Source organism: Acipenser ruthenus, chromosome 4, assembly GCF_902713425.1.
Source record: "Acipenser ruthenus chromosome 4, fAciRut3.2 maternal haplotype, whole genome shotgun sequence".
Classification (NCBI taxonomy): domain Eukaryota; kingdom Metazoa; phylum Chordata; class Actinopteri; order Acipenseriformes; family Acipenseridae; genus Acipenser; species Acipenser ruthenus.
This window is the reverse complement of record NC_081192.1, coordinates 77,278,151-77,301,192: the sequence shown is the minus strand read 5'-3', so window position 1 is coordinate 77,301,192 and position 23,042 is coordinate 77,278,151. Positions and strand designations below refer to the sequence as shown.

Here is a 23,042-nt window from a genome sequence, read left to right as displayed (position 1 = left end):
ATATAGGCCTACAGTAGTGCTATTGTTTAAAAGAGTCATCTTAGTCTTGTATAAATTGCACTGATTGGAATTCCCTTTGCCTACATTATATATATATATATATATATATATATATATATATATATATATATATATATATATCGTATCAGAAGCCTATAAGTACCTCCACTGTTTGCTTTCAAAAACACTTTCCCTTGACAAAGGTATGTTAAACATATCGAAACGCTCCTTTGATAATATAAGTGAAGCAGTGTGGAGTAGTGGTTAGGGCTTTAGATTCTTGACCAGAGGGTCGTGGGTTCAATCCCTGGTAAGGAACACTGCTGCTGTACCCTTGAGCAAGGTACTTTACCTAGATTGCTCCAGTAAAAACCCAACTGTATAAATGGGTAACTGTATGTAAAAAAATAAATAAATAAATAAAATTGTAAGTCGCCCTGGATAAGGGCGTCTACTAAGAAATAAATAATATATATATATATATATATATATATATATATATATATATATAGGTAGACAGATATTACACACAGAAATACAAAAACAAGTGATTTTCAGAGTGTAATAAAGTAGGTAATTTTATGCACATATACTGTGACAATTCCTTTGGGGAAATAACAATATTAAGAATACAGTGACTCTTGCATGTTTTTGGTATCTGTCTTTTAAATGAGGGCAGCACAAAATTCCCCTACAGTATTTTTTATGTTTATTTATTTATTGTTGCTATTACGTGGCTGCATATTTTTGTTTTGGTTTTGTTTATGCTTTGCAATTTACATTTATTGAAATGCTGTTAGTAGTCGAGTTGCTAATCATGCAAGCTCTCCCGGGTATGAAAGTAAAGTCACTGTAGTCTCTCCACAGGTAACTATTAATCATGTTTAATTGACTTGAACATGTAGGACATGGCGGATCAGTGATTCACTGTCTTCCTGAACACAGTCTGTGTCTTCTAGTTCCTCGCTAACTCCCTTTCTAGTCTCAGGGGGGTGTATAAGCAGAATATTTAATGAGATTGCTGTCACCATATATGAAGCACAGCTCATTTGGACATTACTTTTCGTTATCTGCGCTTTCACAAAAAAATAAAAATGTTTTTTTATTTGCAGGTAACAGCCAATTATAAAAGTGTATTCTATATTTGAAACAATGTGCAGTGCTGATCAAAAGCTTTTTAAAAACAAGGCTTCACTGAGTTTAAATGTCTCATTATTTCTGCTGCAGAACTGTGGAAAGAAAGCCTATTATAGTTCTACCAGTTTTACTTTCCTAATATATTTTGATAGATTGCACTAATGGTGCCTCTGGAATCTGCCACAGATCATTAAAAAGGTTCATTTTTAAGATGCCTCGCATAAAATTGAGGCTGTTATAATTGCTGTACAGAATTTTTTACAATTGAACTAGACATGCTAAAAAACAGCTAAAAAGCATCCTCCTGTCTCAGTTATTCGTGACTTATAAGGAAAAGAGTGCTGCTTGTGCAATATGGCTTTGTTGATAGATTCTGGTAAAGATGTAAAAAAATATTTTTGGAGTCGTTTTTATATATTGGCAAAGACAATGTTTTTTCACAGTGTGGACACCTGCCTTCAGTGGCAGCAGCAACTACCTGCTTGCCTGTAAATTCTTAATTGTTCTGATATTTTCCAGTGTTCCAGTGTATTTTCCACTTGCAATTCCATTTTACCATTCACAGATGCCAGTGTATTATTATCCATCTGGTCAGTACCCTACCTCAGCAAGTCAGCAGTACAGGCCTGTCGCCCCTGTTCAGTATAATGCACAGAGAAATCAGCAAATACCACAGGCTTCTCAGCAAACAGGTAAAAAAAACTTTTTTTTTTTAAACAAATGGAACAAAAGCAAAGTTCATAAAATAGTTTTATGTAACCTTCACATGGTTTGAAATATGTATTATTTTTATAACATAACATGCAAGGTGTGAGCTGGCTAAAATGAGTACCTGACAGTTTACATAACAAGATAAACTAAACTCCAGTGTCTACTTTCAGTATCAGAATCCAATATGCAAGCTTGACTAACGGTTCCAAGCCGCAGTCCACTAATTTATTGTACTAACATGTGAATGTAATGTGGGATGGTGTGGTACAGTATAGTGTGCATACAGAGCTCTCCTGTTCCCGTCGCTGGCTTTAGCAGCATGAAAGGGGGCCGTTGCACTGTAAGAGATTGATTATCAGGTCTCACAGTGAACCGGTCTCTTTCCTTGCTGTTTTCTGCTCTTCAGGAGGACCAAAGAAGCTCAACAGTATGAAATGGTATTCGTCATAAACATGTTTTCTTTTAAATTGGTTTCTGTATCTTAATGGTTGTTGTTGTTGATAAAAAAAAAAAAAAAGTATGATTTTGAGTACTGTAAATTTGTGTTTTTATTAGTTCGCTTTGTACTGTGTCAATAATTGCTGTGTGGTAATTTCCATTAATCAAAAGGTTAACCAATTTTTCATGTGTTGGTGCTGCTAGACTTTGTTTATTGAATCCAAATAAGCATTTGCGTGTTTGAATATGGCGATGGATGTCTGTTGTCTTTACCCCCTCCCATGTAATATTTTAAAGTCTGTGTCTTGAAAATAAAAAAAAAAGAAGAGAAACAGAATATTGTATATCTGTCTCTCCAGGTTTGTGTTTCTTTGTAACCATGGTAAACTGATATATTGAGTGTCATATTTGATTGCTGACAGTACAATAGCAATATTTTCTCAAAGGACCCTCATGGATAAGACTTGACTTCATATTATTAGCAGTTCACGGAACAGGAGCAAGGGCTGCGAGAAATAAGCCCTGGGACTTGAAAGGAACTATGTGCTTGTGACTTTAAGTTTCTCCTTGGCTCGTGGAGAGCCGCCCTGACGGAGATGAAACAGAAGTGATTGGCCTCCAAGGCTGGGAAGCAAGCGTTACTTTCCCCCAAGAAGAAAATTAATAGAAGGATAGAGGATACATTTGAGAAGACTAGAATTCGCCCTGACTAACAAGGAACGCCTACGCTTCGGGAGATTGACGCAGCCAGACCTCCGAGACAGAGCCATGCAGGGTGACAGGAATTCTGAAAGACAGAAGGAAATGAACATGTAAAGGGGCCAGAGTGGAACACTGGCATAGATAAAAGCAAGTTGTTAGTAAAGAATACAGGGTTTCCCTCTGTCTCAGGGAGAGCCGCCCTCTCAGAGGTGAGACCGGACCGATCAGCCTCCAAGGCTGGGGAGCATGCATGTTGGCCCCAAGGGGAACAAGTGATAGAAAACACAGATTTAAGAAAATTGCAGGGTTGCCCCCTGACTCAGGGAGAACCGCCATCTCAGAGGTGAGACTGGACCGATCAGCCTCCAAGGCTGGGGAGCATGTATGCTGCCCCCCAGGGGCAACCTGGAATGATAGAAAGATTGTTAAGATTTGGCCGGGGGTCCCCTCTGGCTCTCGGAGAACCTTCCTCTCGGAGGTCAAGGCCAGCTCGGCTTGGCCTAAGGTTGGGAAGTGACGTCACTTGCCCCCAAAAGAGGACCCTGGCTCCCCGCATCTGTGCCAGCAATGCAAAACATATTTTACAAAGAATACAAATAATGGTTAGTAAAGAAACATAGGTTAATAAGAGACAATCAATACTGGAGGATTTTTTTTTTTTTATTATTAATTATTATTACTAACGACTAATTTCACCCGCTCAGCAGAGGGAAAAAAAAAAACCTTTTTGATTGGGTCCTGGCAGAGAAATGGCCCCCACTCTGGGCATACTAGCAATATTCTGTTTGGCTGAATAGATATCAGTGAGTGATTGATATCTGAAAAGGTACTGGTTAACGCTTACTTTGGCTGTTTTAATTTGCTGCGCCTATACAAAGGAATGGGAGGGGGTTCGATTTGAGAGTCCCCAGGGGGGAAGAACTGCTTCTCTTTGCATGAATGACAAATGATAGAATGACTTCCTGGTTGAAGAGGGAAAGGGATACCTGATTTTGCTTGCAGAAGGTAGTGAAGCGGACGTGATGAGATTGCAAAATTGATGAATTTAGTTGAATATCAGATCGTTGAATTGGTAGGTTATCTTATTATTTGTTTATTTAGCAGACACCTTTATCCAAGGTGACTTAGAGACTAGGGTGTGTGAACTATGCATCAGCTGCAGAGTCACTTACAACTATGTCTCACCCGAAAGACGGAGCACAAGGAGGTTAAGTGACTTACTCAGGGTCACACAATGAGTCAGTAGCTGAGGTGGGATTTTAACAAGGAAGAACAAATGAAATCCTGGGGAAAAAGAATAGATACCACACCAAAATAGAAAATAAAAATACATATATTTAAAATAACTGACCATCAAAATCTCTTCACTCTTCGGACAAGGGAGACCTCTAGCGGTAGAAACCGGCAACCGCTCGACTTGCGACAGTGAGCTTGATTTGTGACAGTGAGCTTGTAGCTTGCGACTTCACTTAAGAGTGTGAGGCTGCTGCTGAAGGAGACAAAGAATGTTGCTGAATGAATTGCCTGGTCGAGCAGCAGCAGATTGCATGGAGAATATCATAAGATAGAATGAGGTGACATGAGCGTGAAAAAAAAAAAATAATAATTGGCAGCTGCAGTGCCAGGCGAGCGCAGCGAAAGCAAGGATAGGACAATCAATATCATGGTTCAATCATGCAATCCCATGATTCAAGCGCGTATCCCTACAGTTGTCATTATTGGAGCCCACTCAGGAGGTGTGGGTAACAAAGCATTGCCGCTCCATAATTAATGTAGACAGAACGTACACAGTCGTGAGCGTAAGGGGTGCGGCGGGCCCGAGCCCCGTTGTGTTCTCAAGCACTGCCATTGAGTTCTGCTGCAGCTTGCAACACATATTGTAAACAAGACAAAAATAATTGTGTGACAAAATAAAATAGCACATTTAACACCACTGATTTTCTAGAGATACAGTACGTTCAGCCTCCTGTGTTGCTTAATACACGAAACCCTTGATTAAAGTAACTTTGTTCAACTTTTTTTCATTGTATTACGTGCAAATACTGTTCAGAAACATCAAGCGTTCACATCCTGCGGTCTTCGTCGGCGTGGAATCATCAAGACGAGGCTGAAGTTGGCTTCTTATTTGCCGTTTCTTATTCAGACTTTGATCTGCTCCAAACAGAATGATTGGCTTCGTATTTGAGGGGTTAAATAACATGGGACTGCTCATTTCTCTGTGGATATTTATAGAGGGGCAGATCCTAAACAATATTCATTTCTCTTTTGTTCAGCCCAAAACTGAGTCATAACAGCTGGTGAACATGGCACACATGCCAATGTATGTATTATAGTTGAATAAGCAACAGTAAGGGGTTAAAAGTCGTTGTCGAGCTGTGCTACAGGATTTAATGTAGGCTTCAGTTTTTTCTGGTTTTATTCTGAAATGTATTTAGCACATCCCCGGCAGTTTAATTTTCTGTCAGATTCATTCAGTCATTCATAATAACTTCAAATTGAGAATTATACCTGTTGTAAAAGGGTGGACCACTAGTTATGAAGGCTAGAATGTATATAGAGGTGTGTGTATCTGTATATGTATGTTTGTATGTATATGTGTGTGTGGCTGTTTGTTCAGGGGTAGGGGGCCTGCAAGTGTATGCTTGCCTAGGGCCCAGTGATGGGTTAATCCAGCCCTGAGTACACACAAAAACACAGAGCGAGTAGGATAGGACAAACAATCTGGATGGAGCGCAGACATTTTTAAGAACACGGTGATCAGGCGATCAGCGCGCATGTGTCAAGACAGCAAAGGCTATAAATATGAGCAGCACAACTTCGTCTCTTCTCAGTCTTGCATGGTGTGTTACTTTACGGAAAAAGACAGAAAATAAAATAAAATTCACAAGTCTAATTATCTTTGTCTAACTTCGTCTAACTTTAAATTAATGTTATTTGTCTTATTTGTTCATCTTCAGCAGTACTGTAACTTAAGCTCAGTAATATCTTGCTGTGTTCGGCAGTTTTTCTTTTTTTTGTTAATTTACCGACCACTACTGACTGTATGGGGTAATCTGTTGTTTAATATGCCGTACAGTATATTTGTATTATTTTGATATTATTTATATAATATTTTATAGAATTTTTTTTTAATCTTGTTTATAACCGTGTTAGTTGTTTTTAAATTACAATTTATTTTACTGTTTGTAGCTGATCAGTCTTTTATTAGGTCTATATAAATCTACTGCAGGTTCCTGAAAAAGAAAAAAAAAATCTACTTCATTGTTATTTACACAGTTTTTTTTTTTTTTCCTTTGGCCTTAATTGTGACTTCCATTTAAGGTCTTATTTTTCCTGTTCTTGGTCTTTGAACATGGGATTGATTTAGATTCAGGGCAACTTAAATTTAAATAATAAAGTAATCGAAAATTTTGCCACAATAAGACATCACAGAGCAAACTTTTGTATCGCTTCCAACAAGAAACAGATCCACTGGACAGTGCTTCTACCACTGAGCTAATGTAATTTCTCACAACATAAAAGGAAAAGCACTTCCATTTTTTTGCGAATATTGTAAGTGGCACTAGGACTTTTCATTTGGTGTACATGGATTTTTCACAGCTTATTATTTTGTCCCAACTTTACCTTATCACTCTATTGAACCAGGTAGACGATATATATAGTTTATCCTGCAGTGAGCCAAGTTGACAAACCTAATGTACAGTTAATTACTTAGGGGCTATTGGTGGTCTAAGCTATCAGGTTCTTCACTCTCATGTCTGCAGAGACTGGCAGCTAGATGGAATGCCAACATTTGTTTTAGCAGGCAAAGGTCTCTCTGACACACAAAGCACATTGATGAATCTGACAGCACGAATCTGAAGAAAAAAAAAGTCAATGCAGGAATTGTTAATGGGTTTGAGTGATTCAGATCTGTACATAATTGGGAGAAATGCACTTTATAAAGTTAAATGGCTCTGGGGCTGAAAAAGATGAGCTAGGCTAAAATTAGATTAGAACCCAGCAGAGATAAATCATTTTGGCACTGAAGGTGATAAAAAAACTATTCAGGGTGTTTTTCAGCTGCTTGCTGCTTCCTTTTCGTCATTTGAGAAGCTGTTGTATGCACCAATTCATTCTATTCGAAGGTCTTTTTAGTTTCAGATATAATTGAGGTGGATGTTGTAGTTGCTGTATTTTGTCAGTGGTCATTTTAAATCAGTGACATTTCAGAGTTCTCGTGTAATATAGTCCAACAACACAAGACCTGGCATACCAGAAGTACAGTACAGTAAACGCCTTTCTTTGCAATTTGATCCATTTTGAGTTGGAAAGATACTCTGGTGTAAATAATCTTATTGCAACAATATTTTCAGTAAAACAAACCCTGTCTTAAATTCTGATTATTAAGATCGTGGCAGACTTTATTGCTAGAAAACTTCAACTTTGGTTGTGTCTAGTAGCTGCACATTAGGACAATATTTGACTGCCTGTGAAACCTCCCGAGCCTAATTCTAACAGCTTCACAACAGAGTCTTGCACAGGGATTCTGATTTACTGTGGACTCTCCTTTACTGCTGTGTGTTTTCTTGCCAAAAAAAAAAGAAAGAAAGAAGAAAAGCACATAGTGTAAAGGATTATGGGAACAATAATGACATTCTGTTATTTATTTTTTTACCTTGTGACTGTAAGTTATCAAATTAAACTGAAATAATTAATATTTCAATTAAGTCATAGTTAATTTTACTAGACGATAAACATTCAGAATTCTAATAAGCCTTGTCATTTATTCACAACATGAGTTCACTACACAAGATCATCGCTTTTATTGTATATTCCTTTATAGAAAAGTACATTTTCCTTTCTTGAATGACCTTTTGCTTTTCATTCTTGGATATTTCAGTAAATCTAAATAGTTTTGTTTTTAACTTGCTCTTTCCTGAAGTTGTTTCCATAGTTTTCGTACAGATGAAATGTTTTATGGTACTTCCATTTCATAAAGCACTGAAATCAAAAATTGTGCATGGTGTCTTATACAATACTTAATGTCATTAAAGCCAATCAGAACACTGATCGCCATTTGTTTATTACTCAGCAACAACACCAATACAACCCAGCCAAATATTACAGTACGTACCTTCTGTTATGCAGGTAAACTCAAGTATGATACCCTTCTGCAACCAAGTGCTGATCTGATTAGAAATGTTGTGATTTTGTAGCATGGGCCATGAAGGATAAACCATGGTTAAAAGCAAAACAAGAACATGACGCAAAAAAAAAAAAAAAAAAAAATGTGCATCTTAATTATTTTCACTTCAGGGCTTTAAAGGGAATCTAATAATATGGCTGTAAATTATTTCCCAAGATGGGGATATCTTACCTTTGAGAATGCAGTATACCATATGAAGCTTATTAGAAAACAAAGCAGCTGGGGGCTTCCTAGTACAGAACAATACAATATACAAAAAAAAGAATGCACATCCTCCTGTTTGATTTATGTCTGTGATCTTTGTGTCAGACTGAGTTATCAAAACGTTTTTTTTTTTGGTGCCCGCCACTGGTGTACAGATACATTCTATTGTCACTCTAACAGAATATCAAATCTAAAATAGAACTCTTTGCTTAGCAAAGAGCTTCCATAATTCACACCCACACTATGCAATCCATCAAACAGATAATCACAACACTGCAGCTGCAGGGTAAAATATGAACACGTTCAATGGTGTCGGCAGTTTTTCTCCAGTTTTGTCAAGATTCCCCTTGAAAATTTGGGAACGTGCGAGTAGAATTGTCTGAAGCAGCCTACTAAGATTGTTTATTTAGGTCATTTGTGGTTCTTATCAGTTGTGAGAAAAGTCTCTGTGTCTCTTTGGTCTACATGGAAATGGTTAACAATTGTCCAACTACTGAAGAAAATACACAATAATATTAAATTATACAGGACTATTTGATTTCTGTGATATTTACTAAGGTGTTGTTGATTTTGTTAATGATTAAGAAAATAGTGTCCTCTGCCACCTACATTATTTTTGATTGTGATATGGCTGCATTGTTGTGATTTTGTTGATTTATTATCCTGTCCCATTGACTAGAATGCACTGATGTCACAGCTTTGCTAAATGCAGTTTAATGTTGAGAGGAGGGAGACAGTGACAGATGAGAGAAAACTTAACACATGTTATTGTTAGATAAAGACTTACAGATATTCAGAGGTACGATATCAGCTGGGAGAATAAAATAAACCCAAATAATATTATATTGATCTGTTTTTTGCCCAATGTAAATGGCAGTTGTCTAACATTCATCATTAAAAAAAAAAAATCCATATTATTGCTTGCAACTAAAATTAAAATGATCTCAGTTTTCTTTGTATTAGTCATGTCTTCTATCAAATGCCTTGCATGTGTTTGCCTTCTGGCTGTACAGGCAAACCTAATACTGAGTCTGTTTCAAGTGCCTTTGAATTGCCACAATAAATCACAGTTGTCACTTAAAGCAATTGTATAATTCTCCTCTACAATGCAGTATCTTTATGTTTGTATAGGTTTGACTGCCCTAGGCCATTATATTAGTGTACCAGTTATCATTATCTTGCAATGAAAACTGGTATTGCTTAACATCCGTTTTAAGCAAAGATAGTGGTTGTAGGCTGGGTTTATTCCGGGTTTAGTAAGCTTTTGCTCACTGCAACTTATCAGAACGGACTTCTGCTTTATGAACCAGCAAAGTATCCAGAGAGCTAAAGGTTTGCCAACAAATGTACATATTGCCCATTGCCTCCTCACTTACATCATGGCATTCACATACATTTAGTGGCAGACCTATACCTATAAAAAGAAAAAAAAGTTAATTTGATGAAGTAACCTATTTTTCAAAGTAGATGTTGTATGGTTTTAATATCATATGCTTCAAGTTTAACCTGATTAAACTCAAGTTAATTCAGACTAATTAGCACATCTTTATATAGAAATAATACCCAGTAGACATACACTGAATTTGTACATTTTGTGCTAAAAGGAAAAATGTACAAAAAAAAGTGTGTTTAGTCTAATGAATTTTAAAGAACCCGAGAGAAAAGAATGTAATAAACTTTATCTCTCTTTACTATCCCTATAAGTTTTTTTTTTTTTTTAACACTTGTCATACAGGAATTCTTATTGAATAGAAAGTCGTGCTGTTTATTTTTCTTGCATAGGATGTAAAGTGAGATAATCATAGCATTTCTTACACCCAGCTGTACCCAGTAAGGCTATCATTTCATCAAGGGATTCGAGTGATTGCCAAAAAAAAAAGGTCGTCTGTGTTGGGGAATGTTGCTTAATTATTTTCAATTCATTCCCATGGAAATAATTATAATTTCATATAAACAGACAGGTTTCAACCCTTATTAATATAATAAATTAACAATAATAATAATAACAATAATAATAATAATAATAATAATAATAATAATAATAATAATAATAATTACATAGTCTGAAATTGTTTCTGAAATCCCTGCTTTTGTGGTTTCAGAGGTTTGGCCCCAGCAGCTTATGTAGCACTATTAAGTCGTACGGCAGACAGAGGTAGTGCGTAATCAATCTATCATCGCTGAGAAGGGTGCACCGCGAGCTGTCATTACGACTAGACAGGGCAGTAAATAAGTCTGTTCTCAAAACAGGGGATGCTATTTTGAATTTATTGCAGCCTTCTGCCTTTGGAGCTTGTTAACTATTGATGAACGATGTAGCTGCAATAGTGCTGTGAGATGTAGTACTAAAAGGTGCAATATCTTTCTTTAATTGAAAATAACTGCATTTTAAACATATGCATGTTACAGTAAAAACATACAGTTATTTACAAAAATAATACATTTTGTAAATGTAATTTAATGTCAGTATTATTATTTATTTATTTATTTATTTTTCTTTATTTGGCAGACACCTTCATTCAAGGCATTTACAGGTGTTACAGGACAGTACAGGGTTACAATGCAGGATTCATATTTAAATACAGTATAGTTAATACTACAATAATACTACTGAAATACAATACGCATAGGATGCAAAAAGTTAAGATTACAACAAGTTATATCCTCAATGACATATTAGTAGTGCAATAGCTCAAGGATAGTGCATTAGCTGAGGATCCAGTAATGTGGCGCGTAGGTCAGTCACGTCCAGAGCATAGTAGGAGGGGTAGATCAAGAGATCTACAAGTGCAGTCTAAACAGGTGGGTTTTGAGGAGGCAGCAAGAGACAGAGCAGTCCTGAAGTTCTCCAGTAGCTGGTTCCATCACAGAAGGGTTAGGAAAGAGAAGGAGTGGGCATGGCAGGATGGAGAGTGGAGAGAAAGCATGACCGGTCAGCCCATAGAGGAGGAGCGTAGAGGGTGAGAGGAAGTGTAGGCAGGAGGGGGCAATGTGGTGAAGAGAGCAGTAGGGTGTTGAATTGAATGCAAGCAGAGATAGGTAGCCAGTGGAGGGTGTGAAGCAGAGGGGTAGCATGAGAGTAGCAAGGTTGGAAGAATACAAGATGAGCAGCATCATGTTGAATGAGGAGAAGTGGTCCAATAGACGAAGCAGGGAGACCAGTAAGGAGAGAGTTACAATAGTCTAGTCTGGAGAGTACAAGAGCTTGGACCAGGAGTTGGCTGGAATGAATAGTGAAAAAAAGACGGAATCGGTAGATGTTGCTGAGAAAGAAGTGGCAAGTGTGTGTCAGGGAAGGGGGGAGAGGGAGGAGTCAAGAGTAACACCTAGGTTTTTAGCAGAAGGAGATGGAGAGAGAGAGTGATAGTCAAGGGATACTGAGATGGAGAGGTCAGAGGAGGGAGAGGATGCAGAGAGGTCAGATTTAGAGAGGTTGAGTTTGAGGTGGTGAGAATGCTTCCAAGTTGAGATAGCCAAGAGGCATTCTGAGGTGGGAGGAGATGTGGGAGAATAGAGGGAAAGGAGAGGAAGATCTGGTCATCATCAGCGTAAAGGCAGTAGGAGAAGCCAAAAGAGTAATGCATAAATGTAAGCCATCGAGCATTGTTTATAAATATTACACAAACTGCATTAAAAGTATAGGACTCCCACTAATCTAAATCCCTGTAATCCGAATTGATTTATAATCTGAAAGATGCTATTGGAATGTAAATCATGATGATGGCAGCTGTAGAAACCCAACTTTTTAATTCTGCGATTTAAACATTGGCAGTTGTCTCTGTGTTTTATTCATGGGGTTATTACTGATTTCTTTTAATTAAATATAAGTATCCAAAAGACTATGAATAGCTCTTTGCTCCTTGTGATCATTCATTTGCAATAAAAAATATTATTTTCAATTTAAATACATTGAATATCAATAGGAAGGCATTTTTAAGTGAAAAAAACATGCAGCTGAAATGAATAAGAGATATTTTAGAAACTAGACAATTCCTCTGGTAAGGATCTCTCATGCCCCCCTCCAAGTACAGCAAATAAGTAATTAAAGTAAAACCTTGTATACAAAGCAGAATACAGTGGCTTACGAGGGTCGAAAGCTTCCAAGCGGTCTGCCATTAGCCATTAGACAAACAACCAGTCCCAACCAATTTATCCTTATCCTCACTCAGGGAGGCTATGGGATGTTGAAATTAAATCAGCAGAGATTTTCCAGTAAGAGCAGTGGTTGGTTCACACACACACTCACACTGGAGTAACTGTGGAAACCTTTTTCTGTGTTTACTGGTGTTTTCCTGTGGCTTCTCAGGGATGTAGTGGTGACGTCATAACATCCATGTATACAGTACCTAACTTGTATACAGGCTGCTTTGGGTACAAGTGAGTTGTGAACAATCCCTGAGCAGCCATTACAAAATGACATGTAAAATGTCTGTGCGAGGGAACCTTTTGCTATTGTAAGTAGAATACCATGGGGCATATTTTCAAAGCTTTAACATCTATTTTCTTAAAAGGAGGAACAACTAGAACCAAACAGTAGAGTTATGTACTGTATTTCAGGGTCTCTTAAGCACTCTGAAGTTGTTTGTTTCTTATTTTGGTACATTAACGTAGAATTTTTTGCCTTTGAAAATAGTAATTAAGAGGTCATTAAAGACTAGTAAATGCTCTGAAGTGTGCCACAATGCCACTTTATGGATCTATTAAAATATTTGTTTCTTTTTAAATAATAAAAAAATGGTATAATGATGAAAAACTAGAGATTTCTCACAAGATATCCAAAATAGTAGCATCTGTACATAAGAACATAAGAACATAAGAAAGTTTACAAACAAGAGGAAGTCATTCGGCCCATCTTGCTCGTTGGTCTTTGTTTCTTTTTTCAGGTCGAAAAAGTCCCCTGGGTCGACATTGTCAATACCTTTTAGAATTTTGAATGCTTGAATCAGATCACTGCGTAGTCTGATTCAAGCAGATTTAATTAAATTGTAATGGCTTTCTTAGCGTTTCCTTGGGTTGCATATTCAGTTTCAGAAACAAGGCTCTTACACTTCTGATGGCTAACAAATTAGTTTAGATTTAAAAGGGTTATACCAGAAAAAGGCAGAAGTCTTGAAATGTGCCTCAGACCTTTCTTTGTTGATAACAGATTGCTGCAATCTTTATCATGTGTGCAAGCTTGCAGCCCCCATACTAGTTGTATATCCTTGTTTGGCTAGTTGTTTATTTCTATGAACTACCTGTTGGATTAATTTGAAAACATACAAGACTGTTATAAAACATAGTTCCCCAAAAACACCGAAAAGTATTATCTATGAGAATAATCATTTCTTGATTGTATTTGTGTGATTTGCTATGAGACAAACACACTTTTTTGCCATTGGTACATTGGCAGACACTATGAAATGACAAGGGCTCAATACTCAGACTTGATTAAGTACCGGTGTACAATACCCTCTTGAGAAGTCATGTACAGTAATGTAACACCATCGGGCGCAAAATGTATTGTAATCATAAGTCAACAACCTTCCTTGTGTCTCAGAAAACATCGGGACAGGGAAAATCAATTCATAAGAGATGGTCTTCATAACATTTTGATTAACTTGTTTTGACAAGTCACTAGACACAGCTGTCACTAAGGTTGAGTTTTATATATATTCATTTCTGTTCTATTTACTGTGCTTGAGCGATGAAATTATTTACTGGTGTTCTGTATGGTATGTCAACTGATTTAACTAACTGTATTGCTTACAGCAGCAGCTTTTAAACTGATGAGGAGGGGCTTTGTGTAACTTCAGGGGGAGGGGTGATTCATATTTAGGTTGGAAAATCGATTTGGACGTTCAGAAATGTGTTACTGCTTATTCAATTCAGTATCAGTACATGTGAATAAGACCTCAGATCGTTATTTCAATAGCAACCGCTAGCTGTGCCATCTTTCTAGTTTAATGCCTCAAAACTTCTTGAAAAGTAACAGAAGGAACAAAAATGAAAACAAGCAAATATGATTAAGTGTAGTTTTAAGTTTCATTTGCATACTAATGGGTGAAGACATCAACAGCTTTAGCACATGCTCGCCTGAAGCCACCTAAATTTAGGGGGTGAGGGGGTGGAAACCTAAACTCAAAGGGAAAGGTGGTCTTGTGGCTTGTAGATTACATTTTTAAACATCTATTTAACAATATCACTGTTGCATCTGTGTTATATGTAAAGTTCTTATGCTAGAAGCCTTCATAAATTTATAATATTGTAAAATATAAAATATCTGTGTCATAAAATTTATTTAATCCTATTATCCCATTCCCTTTTAATTGTTTCTTACGATGCACCTAATTAGCAGCATGTATGCAGAAGATTTCTGTCATAGATTTTCTTTTTAACTTTTCGTTAAGTGCAGAACCCGTTGTATACCTAATTAGTTGTGGGAGTTTTATATTCAAAACTAATTTAATTAATTTAATGTAGAAAATAGTCTTTTTCTGGCTTTTGACCAATGTATGCTTTTTACATCGATCCATTGATTTTAGTAATACAAGAAATGGGGATAGTACAATAATAACAGCAAACCTAGTTAAATATATTTGAAAGTGCTTTCAGTTCACACAAGCGTATATAAAGATGTGTAAATCCATCATCAACATGCTAAATAGTTAGGCAAAACTTAATTTAATTTCATACATCATTTAATAGTGGTACAACAGCTGTGATCATTGCATAACCTGGGAACTGGCATCAGACATTGTTCTAGAGTTTCATTCTGTAACAAGATACCAGCTGTAGATTTTGAATGCTCTCACTATCCTGTGATGTTTGCTGGCACCCATCTAAGGAGATGGACACTGCACACAGTAACATAAATACTGTCTGTAAGTTAGAGGTTTCTGGATGTTGCAAGTTTGTTTCACCCTCTCTATAACCCTTTTATGTCCAGGCTTGGAGGCCTCAGGTTTCTAGTAACAGGTGTATATATGCTTCTTGCAGCTAATTCAGTTGCGTAAGTTCTTGGGAGAACTTCCGAGAATTCCAGGCGACTGGGTTACTGGCAGCATTGTAGACCCAAGTACAATTACATTTGGGAATGGCTGATCCAATAGGTGTTGCAGTTAGCATTGGAGTTTTCAAATTGCATGGCCTTTTCTGGATAGGTTTGGGTATTTTAAGGTGCAATGGCTGATGTGCTTTTGTGTCATACATCTGCTGTTCTGCTGTTCCGAGCAGTTTATTGGTATGAAATTGAAGTGTGGAATTTCTTTTATAAGCTGTGTTCAGTTACAGATGTTCTGAACTTTCTGAATGTAACTTGGAGTGGGCAGAGAGCCAGCGAGCGGGAACTGCTGTTTCAAATATGTTTAAAAATAATGTGCTACCTTTAACCAATAGTGTCAGAGTTAGAGAGAGTTTTAAAAACCATAGGCAATAGAAATCCTGGTTTGTAGCCTTCACCTTTTGTATTTCTACCACATTGCACAGCCGCAAAAGATTTAGAAGCCATCAGCAAAGGTGATAATCCCACCCTCACACCTCGAATCCTTGTTTAAATTCATACCCTACATTCCTGGTGCCACCCCACCAACCATCAGTCCTGCAAAGTCATCCGAGGGTCTGAGTTACTGAAACAAAACCAAAGGGTTGCTGCTCAAGAAACACTCGAGAAATGCGTTCCAGCAAACCTATCCTGGGATCTGCTTCCATATTCACTTTTTAGCCCAATACAAACTGAAAATGTAGGCCATACTGTAGTAACCTACTTAGAAGGGTATACATGTTTCAAGGGTATGCCTTGCTTATGGGGAGGGGCGCCAGGTGTGACATCAAAGTTCTATATTAAAGTAAAGCGTGATGGTGAAACTTTTGCCCCCATTTCTGTGTTATAGTGGGATCTATAAATTATTGTGTGCTGACTTGGAAAAGCAGGGGCAATCATTTATATAGAGAGGAAAATGTGCTGTGTCTTTTCAAGTGCAGCTTTGCTGCTTTAATTACATGATAAATCATATTAAGTGAGCAACAATGAAGTCTTTCGCATTGTACGGATATTGTTTTCTGGTATCACCTATTATTTTATGGCCGTCCAGGAGCATGAAGGTTAAAAACATGTGATTCAGACACAATTCAAGGGAGCACGCGAATGTTAATTGGTGGTTATTGTTGTCTAGGTTTTGCTGCAAAGCATACATTGGGCTTCACAAAGATACTTTGTCTGCAAGATTAATTGAGATGCCTTTCATCTAAATGCAGTGTGAGCTCCGAGGAGGAATAATTAGCTTATTCTTTATCCCAAAATTGCCCCCTTTGCAGTACGCATGAAAAGATGAATTGCTCTATACTCTTGCATTGGGAGCTTGGCATGTGCTAGGGGAAAGAGTGCTAGCTTTTTCCATTGGTAGATGTTGTCACAGCATGCTTAACAAACACTGCAGCTTCTACTTAATTCATCAACTGGTCATTTTCTTGAAAGAAAAGTAATACATTTATTTGAAGTCTTTGTTTATGATTTTAAACAATTTTAGTTGGTACCATTGATCGGGAAATGTTTACTTTTAATTGTTAAAGGAGAAATCCCTTGTTACAATAATCTTTGTAGACCACAGTATCATTCATGTTATAAAAAGCAAAGACTAGTGTATGACAGTGAACAGTGAGCAGTGAGTGGTCTGTGGGCTTTTAACTGTACATCTGCAGTAACTGATTGTATTGACTGCTGAACTATGTTTCTGAATTATAATTTGGATGCAATTCTAAGATGTCAAATGGGGGGAGAGCAGATTTATGGATGTGTGAGACAATACTTTGTAAGGAACTTTGATGAAACACCACACATGGTCCAGAATAGTATTAAGAACGACTTGATTAATTTCTATCGATTTCTGTCTCATACATTTACTCAGAATGCCATGAAATATGTATATATTCCAGTATGAAATACTAATTGGGATGTGGGGGAAGAGGGAGAGCCTATAAAGGTTTGATGTAGACCAGCAATGAATGATGTTGAAAACCACTACTTTACATTAAGTGTGTATCGCTTTACCAGATGTTGGTATTTTATTGCGATTTAAAGATATTATGTAATGACTGTTAGAGAGTAATGTACTGTACAGTATATAACTATACTGTATACATTTCAACTATATGTGAATGAATATACAAATGGCTTTGATAATCGCTATTATTGCATGTACCAAAGTTTAAAAAGGAACAAAAGTCACTGGATTACTTCATACCATGATGTCTATCAATGAAGAGGTACACAGTACAGGAATTGGTAAAAGAAATAAATAAATAAATAGACACACTTCTGTTAACACTGTCAATTGGGTATATAGAGCCACCAGGGGTAGCCAGGATTGCACCTATTCAACTTGGTGTTTAAATAGTTATATTCTCCATAATGGCACATTTAGCTTGTTCTCCACATGGTGTTTACTTTTGAAACTATTAAAATCGACTTCTACTTCATGTGGGTTCTATAGGTAATCACTTTTCTCTTCGTATGTGATATTACCACTGGTTATGAAGTGCTACATGTTGAAATTAAATTCAAATGCATCTATATTAAATGGCTTTGTTTTGATGACATGAATAATGAAATTATCATCCAAAAACTGAATATAAGAAAGCTGAATAACAAGCTGAAGAGATGGTTGTAAATATTGAATCTGTACTGTGTTATGCAGCCAAGCCGTGAAATGTGGAAGTAGAGCCATACCACCGAGACTTTTCTGAAGCATTTATTTATCTTCACACTTATTCCTTCAGATGTATACTGTATATCATTTTTTTCAAGTTTGCCTTATTTAAAAAAAAAAAAAAAAAATGAGTGGAGCATAAATTATACACATTGAGGCCCTGGAACACATGGAGGGCCATATTGAAATTTGAAATTAAAAACAACTGACAAAAAAAAGATGTGATGAGAACCATGGCGATGTCCTGAGATATCGCCATGGCTATGACATCACATAGTCCCTTGCAATGAATAGGAAGAAGTTGTTATGATCCCTGTATACAGTGGCTGATCTAATGCTGCCCGCTGTGTCGCTGACATTCCATTGCATTTTATTGTTTTTAGTGAGGTTAATGATGTCAATTAATTTGCCTATGAGAGCAAACACTAATATAGTAGTGTTACAGGGCCATGATAATCTGATCCACCATTATGTAGGTCTGAGGCTTCAAATTCTGGCCCTCAAGAGCCTTTGCAGTACTTCTAATAAGCACTTAATTGGTCCAATTAAGTAACTTAGGGTACAGTTGGAGCAAAAACCAGGAAGGACACCGGCCCTCCATGACCAGGATTGGAGACCCCTGCATTAAGGGGTTGGCTCGTTCTTTCTGCGAAAAGTCTGCCTAATTTGCAAACTTCTTCAGTATTTGATATGCAATTTACCTTTTCGTTTGCACATAATTCTTATTGTCTATAGCATTTAGAGGATTGGCTCATTTAGATTAAATGAAAGATCTTAGTAAATCACTTCATAGCTACAACAATGAGGAATAAGCACTCAGGATAGTTCACATTTATCTTTCTTTTTTTTTTTAATTTGTACAAATCACTGGCAATACCTTATATTGACCCATTTAATAAAATCACTTTAAAATGGAAAAATATTAAGGCAGGGAATCATAACTTATTCTCTTTTAATTGTTATTGGTGTCAGTTAAAGAGGGATAAATGAACTGACAAGCTTTTATATTTGCTATACACTTCAAAAAATTACACTGTAATTACCATTGTCTCACAATTATATGACTGAATGAATCAAATAATGGGAGCATGTTCTTAACAATATTTATATTATTAACTATCCTGTTCTCGTACATGTGCCAAACTTTGTTTTTTTTTCTATTTCACCTGTTTTTATGTTCTCAAGGTTACATTTAAAATCATAATTCATTTATGGTCTTGTTAATAACTTACTGATATCTGCATGGTCTAGACCAGCGGTAGGCCATTGCAGGCCAGGTTTAAACTAGTCATGCTAATTACGTTATTGGGCGGGTAAATTCTTATTCATTAAATGTCATATATGTTAACAGAAAATGTAATAAAATGTCACAATGCTGAATAGCAAATCTAGATCACAATGTTCCAGCCTACCTGCCCAAATATTGTAGCATCTGCACCATATGGACACATTGCAGTGGCTGCTTGTACTCTCATAACTCCAAGCAGTTAGTGCAAGGGCTTTTCGTTGGTTCACTTCCTCTTCATCTTTGGATGGCTCAAAACACTTTTTTTTTATGTTTCACAAGTTTTGTTTAAAGCACTATGGAAGTACAATATTTTATGGCATTGCAAACCAATATTTATGATGCTTTCATAGGCTACCAGACTGTTCTACCCAATCAGCAAGGATTCCAGGGCCTTATGGGAATGCAGCAACCTCCACAGAATCAGAGCTTGATGTCCAGTCAACAAGGGAATCAAGTGCAAGGCATGCTGGTCCAATACCCAGCCATGTCGTCTTATCAGGTGGGTTCTCTAAGCCTATTGCTCTGCAGTCAATCTAAACGGGTCAGTATAAACCAATACAGCTTAACACATTTTCGTGAGAATGCTGTTTTGTTAAAAGTAAGTATCAGCTTGGTTTACGTGGCTGAAGTGAACGTAGCTTTTCATTCTGTTGACATAATTTTGACGTTCTCATCCACTTATCGTACTTACTACATGCTCTTAATGGACTTTACTCGAATAAGCAAATATTTTTACAATAAGTTTACTGCTCTTAGTTGAACTCGCTCTTTAAAGTAATTATTTACTGTATTCTTTATGTTGCTCTTATTTGAATTTGATCTTATTTTCTACTGATTTTACTGTACTTTATAACTGCTCTTATCTGTAATGTGATATTCTGTAATGTGATATTTTGTAACAATTGTAAGTTTCCCTGGATAAGGACGTCTGCTAAGAAATCAATAATAATAATAATAATAATAATAATAATAATAATAATAATAATAATAATAATAATAATAATTTGATCTTGTTATTTTACAAGCTTGGTTGTTGGACATACTGAGTATTGATACAGATGTAATAATTGTTTTGATCTCGTACCATATTTTAGAAATCATTAACAATATCTTACCTTAATATGACGTTTGCTATCATTGTGAAAAAAAAAAAATACTATATATATATAGTATTTAAGAAATAGCAATAAGACACACTCAGAATATATATCATTTATGAAAATGTAATCTGGTTCTGCTTAAAAGACAGATTTGTAGTTACAGAATGTGCTTTACATTATATTTGTTTTCTTAAAGGTGCCAATGACCCAGGGTTCTCAAGGAATGCCACAACAATCATACCAACAAACAATCATGTTGCCCAGTCAATCAGGTCAAGGGACACATCCAGCCAATGGAATTCCTGTATATTGCAATGTTGTGCCTCCTTCCCCACCTAGCAACCTAAGGCTGGTCGCCCCTCACTGTCCCTCCAACAACGTGCCCGTGGTCTCTGCTAACTGCAGGACAACCTGTACAAGTATTAACAACACAGGTTGGCAGGTAAAATACTGACACTGGCAAAATAGAACTGGAAGAAAATATATTTTCAATGCATTGTTGGATATATAAATCATGGCCTTTTAAAACAACTGAATAAAAAAATATTCAGTTGAAAAACTAAGGTGTTAAACTTAAAAGTGTTGGTATTCTGTATAAATAAATGAATAAATAAATAAAATAATGTTTGGTAAATGGTGCATATTTTAGTCATGTCTGCTAAGAATGCCTTTGTAGTTTAGCTAGGTGACAAGCATTCACTGAGTTAAGACTTCTTCCTTATCACTGATCACCACTGTGTAGATTGTAATAAACCTGAATCGGATTAGTTTTGTACTTTGTGTTGAGTTTGTGGAGCTAAAAGTATTTAAAATATATATATATATATAATAAAAATATCACATTGTACCAAAGCTGTAATGGATTTAAGAATTGATGTATGGAAGGAATAATTTATATACACTATAGAGGTTTTTTTTTTTATTGATATATGATGTATTGTAGTGTTCAACGACAATAAACTACTTGGCCTCATGGAGAAAGGTCACATTTCTAATCCCCTGTGTCGTCTTTCTCTTTAGTAATTTGTATAGCTGGTAAGGGGGTAAAGTGGACATGTCCCTAAAAATGTGTGAAAAGAAATACAGTACTGTAAAACATGAACATTTCACGAGCAATAAATGTTTGGTAATTTCGCGTTTATTAAAAATCTGCAAAATTTATGTGCCGTGAAATATATTATTCATACATGTGCTGTACATTAAAAGAAAAAGAAGAGCAAACATTTATTGCAGCAAAAATGGGCCTTGAAGGACATTGGCAAAATTAAGTTCCCACAAAAAAATCCTGTTTTACAGTAATTCAAACTGACATATATATATATATATATATATATATATATATATATATATATATATATATATATATATATATATATATATATATATATATATATATATATATACAGACATGCTCAAATTTGTTGGTACCCTTACAGCTCATTGAAATAATGCTTCATTCCTCCTGAAAAGTGATGAAATTAAAAGCTATTTTATCATGTATACTTGCACGCCTTTGGTATGTCATAGAATAAAGCAAAGAAGCCGTGAAAAGAGATGAATTATTGCTTATTCTACAAAGATATTCTAAAATGGCCTGGACCATTTGTTGGTACCCCTCAGAAAAGATAATAAATAATTGGATTATAGTGATATTTCAAACTAATTAGTTTCTTTAATTAGTATCACACATGTCTCCAATCTTGTAATCAGTCATTCAGCCTATTTAAATGGAGAAAAGTAGTCACTGTGCTGTTTGGTATCATTGTGTGCACCACACTGAACATGGACCAGAGAAAGCAAAGGAGAGAGTTGTCTGAGGAGATCAGAAAGAAAATATTAGACAAGCATGATAATGGTAAAGGCTTCAAGACCATCTCCAAGCAGCTTGATGTTCCTGTGACAACAGTTGCAGATATTATTAAGAAGTTTAAGGTCCATGGAACTGTAGCCAACCTCCCTGGGCGCGGCCGCAAGAGGAAAATCGACCACACATTGAACAGAAGGATAGTGCGAATGGTAGAAAAAGAACCAAGGATAACTGCCAAAGAGATACAAGCTGAACTCCAAGGTGAAGGTACGTCAGTTTCTAATCGCACCATCCGTTGCTTTTTGAGCGAAAGTGGGCTCCATGGAAGAAGACCCAGGAGGACTCCACTTTTGAAAGAAAAACATAAAAAAAGCCAGACTGGAATTTGCTAAAATGTATATTGACAAGCCACAATCCTTCTGGGAGAATGTCCTTTGCACAGATGAGTCAAAACTGGAGCTTTTTGGCAAGTCACATCAGCTCTATGTTCACAGATGAAAAAATGAAGCTTTCAAAGAAAAGAACACCATACCTACAGTGAAACATGGAGGAGGCTCGGTTATGTTTTGGGGCTGCTTTGCTGTGCTTGGCACAGGGTGCCTTGAATCTGTGCAGGGCACAATGAAATCTCAAGACTATCAAGGCATTCTGGAGCGAAACGTACTGCCCATTGTCAGAAAGCTCTGTCTCAGTCGCAGGTCATGGGTCCTCCAACAGAATAATGTTTTGTTCTTATCCATGAATGGATAAGAACAAAACATTGGTCTATTCTGAAGTGGCC

The 23,042-nt window shown here is 36.5% G+C and overlaps 1 protein-coding gene across 7 annotated transcripts in view; it reads left to right on the top strand.

Moving 5' to 3' along the window:
- The window catches only part of LOC117399235 (cAMP-regulated phosphoprotein 21-like), a 124,086-nt gene extending 102,795 nt beyond the window's left edge, over positions 1 to 21,291 (top strand). For all 7 annotated transcript variants that reach the window (XM_033998287.3, XM_033998286.3, XM_033998288.3 and 4 more), the window contains 3 exons: positions 1,703 to 1,829; positions 19,705 to 19,853; positions 20,651 to 21,291. In XM_033998287.3, coding sequence (XP_033854178.3) covers positions 1,703 to 1,829; positions 19,705 to 19,853; positions 20,651 to 20,908 — 534 coding nt within the window. In that variant the 3' untranslated portion in view covers positions 20,909 to 21,291. The remainder of the gene's footprint in view (positions 1 to 1,702; positions 1,830 to 19,704; positions 19,854 to 20,650) is intronic.
- Positions 21,292 to 23,042: the final 1,751 nt, after the last annotated feature.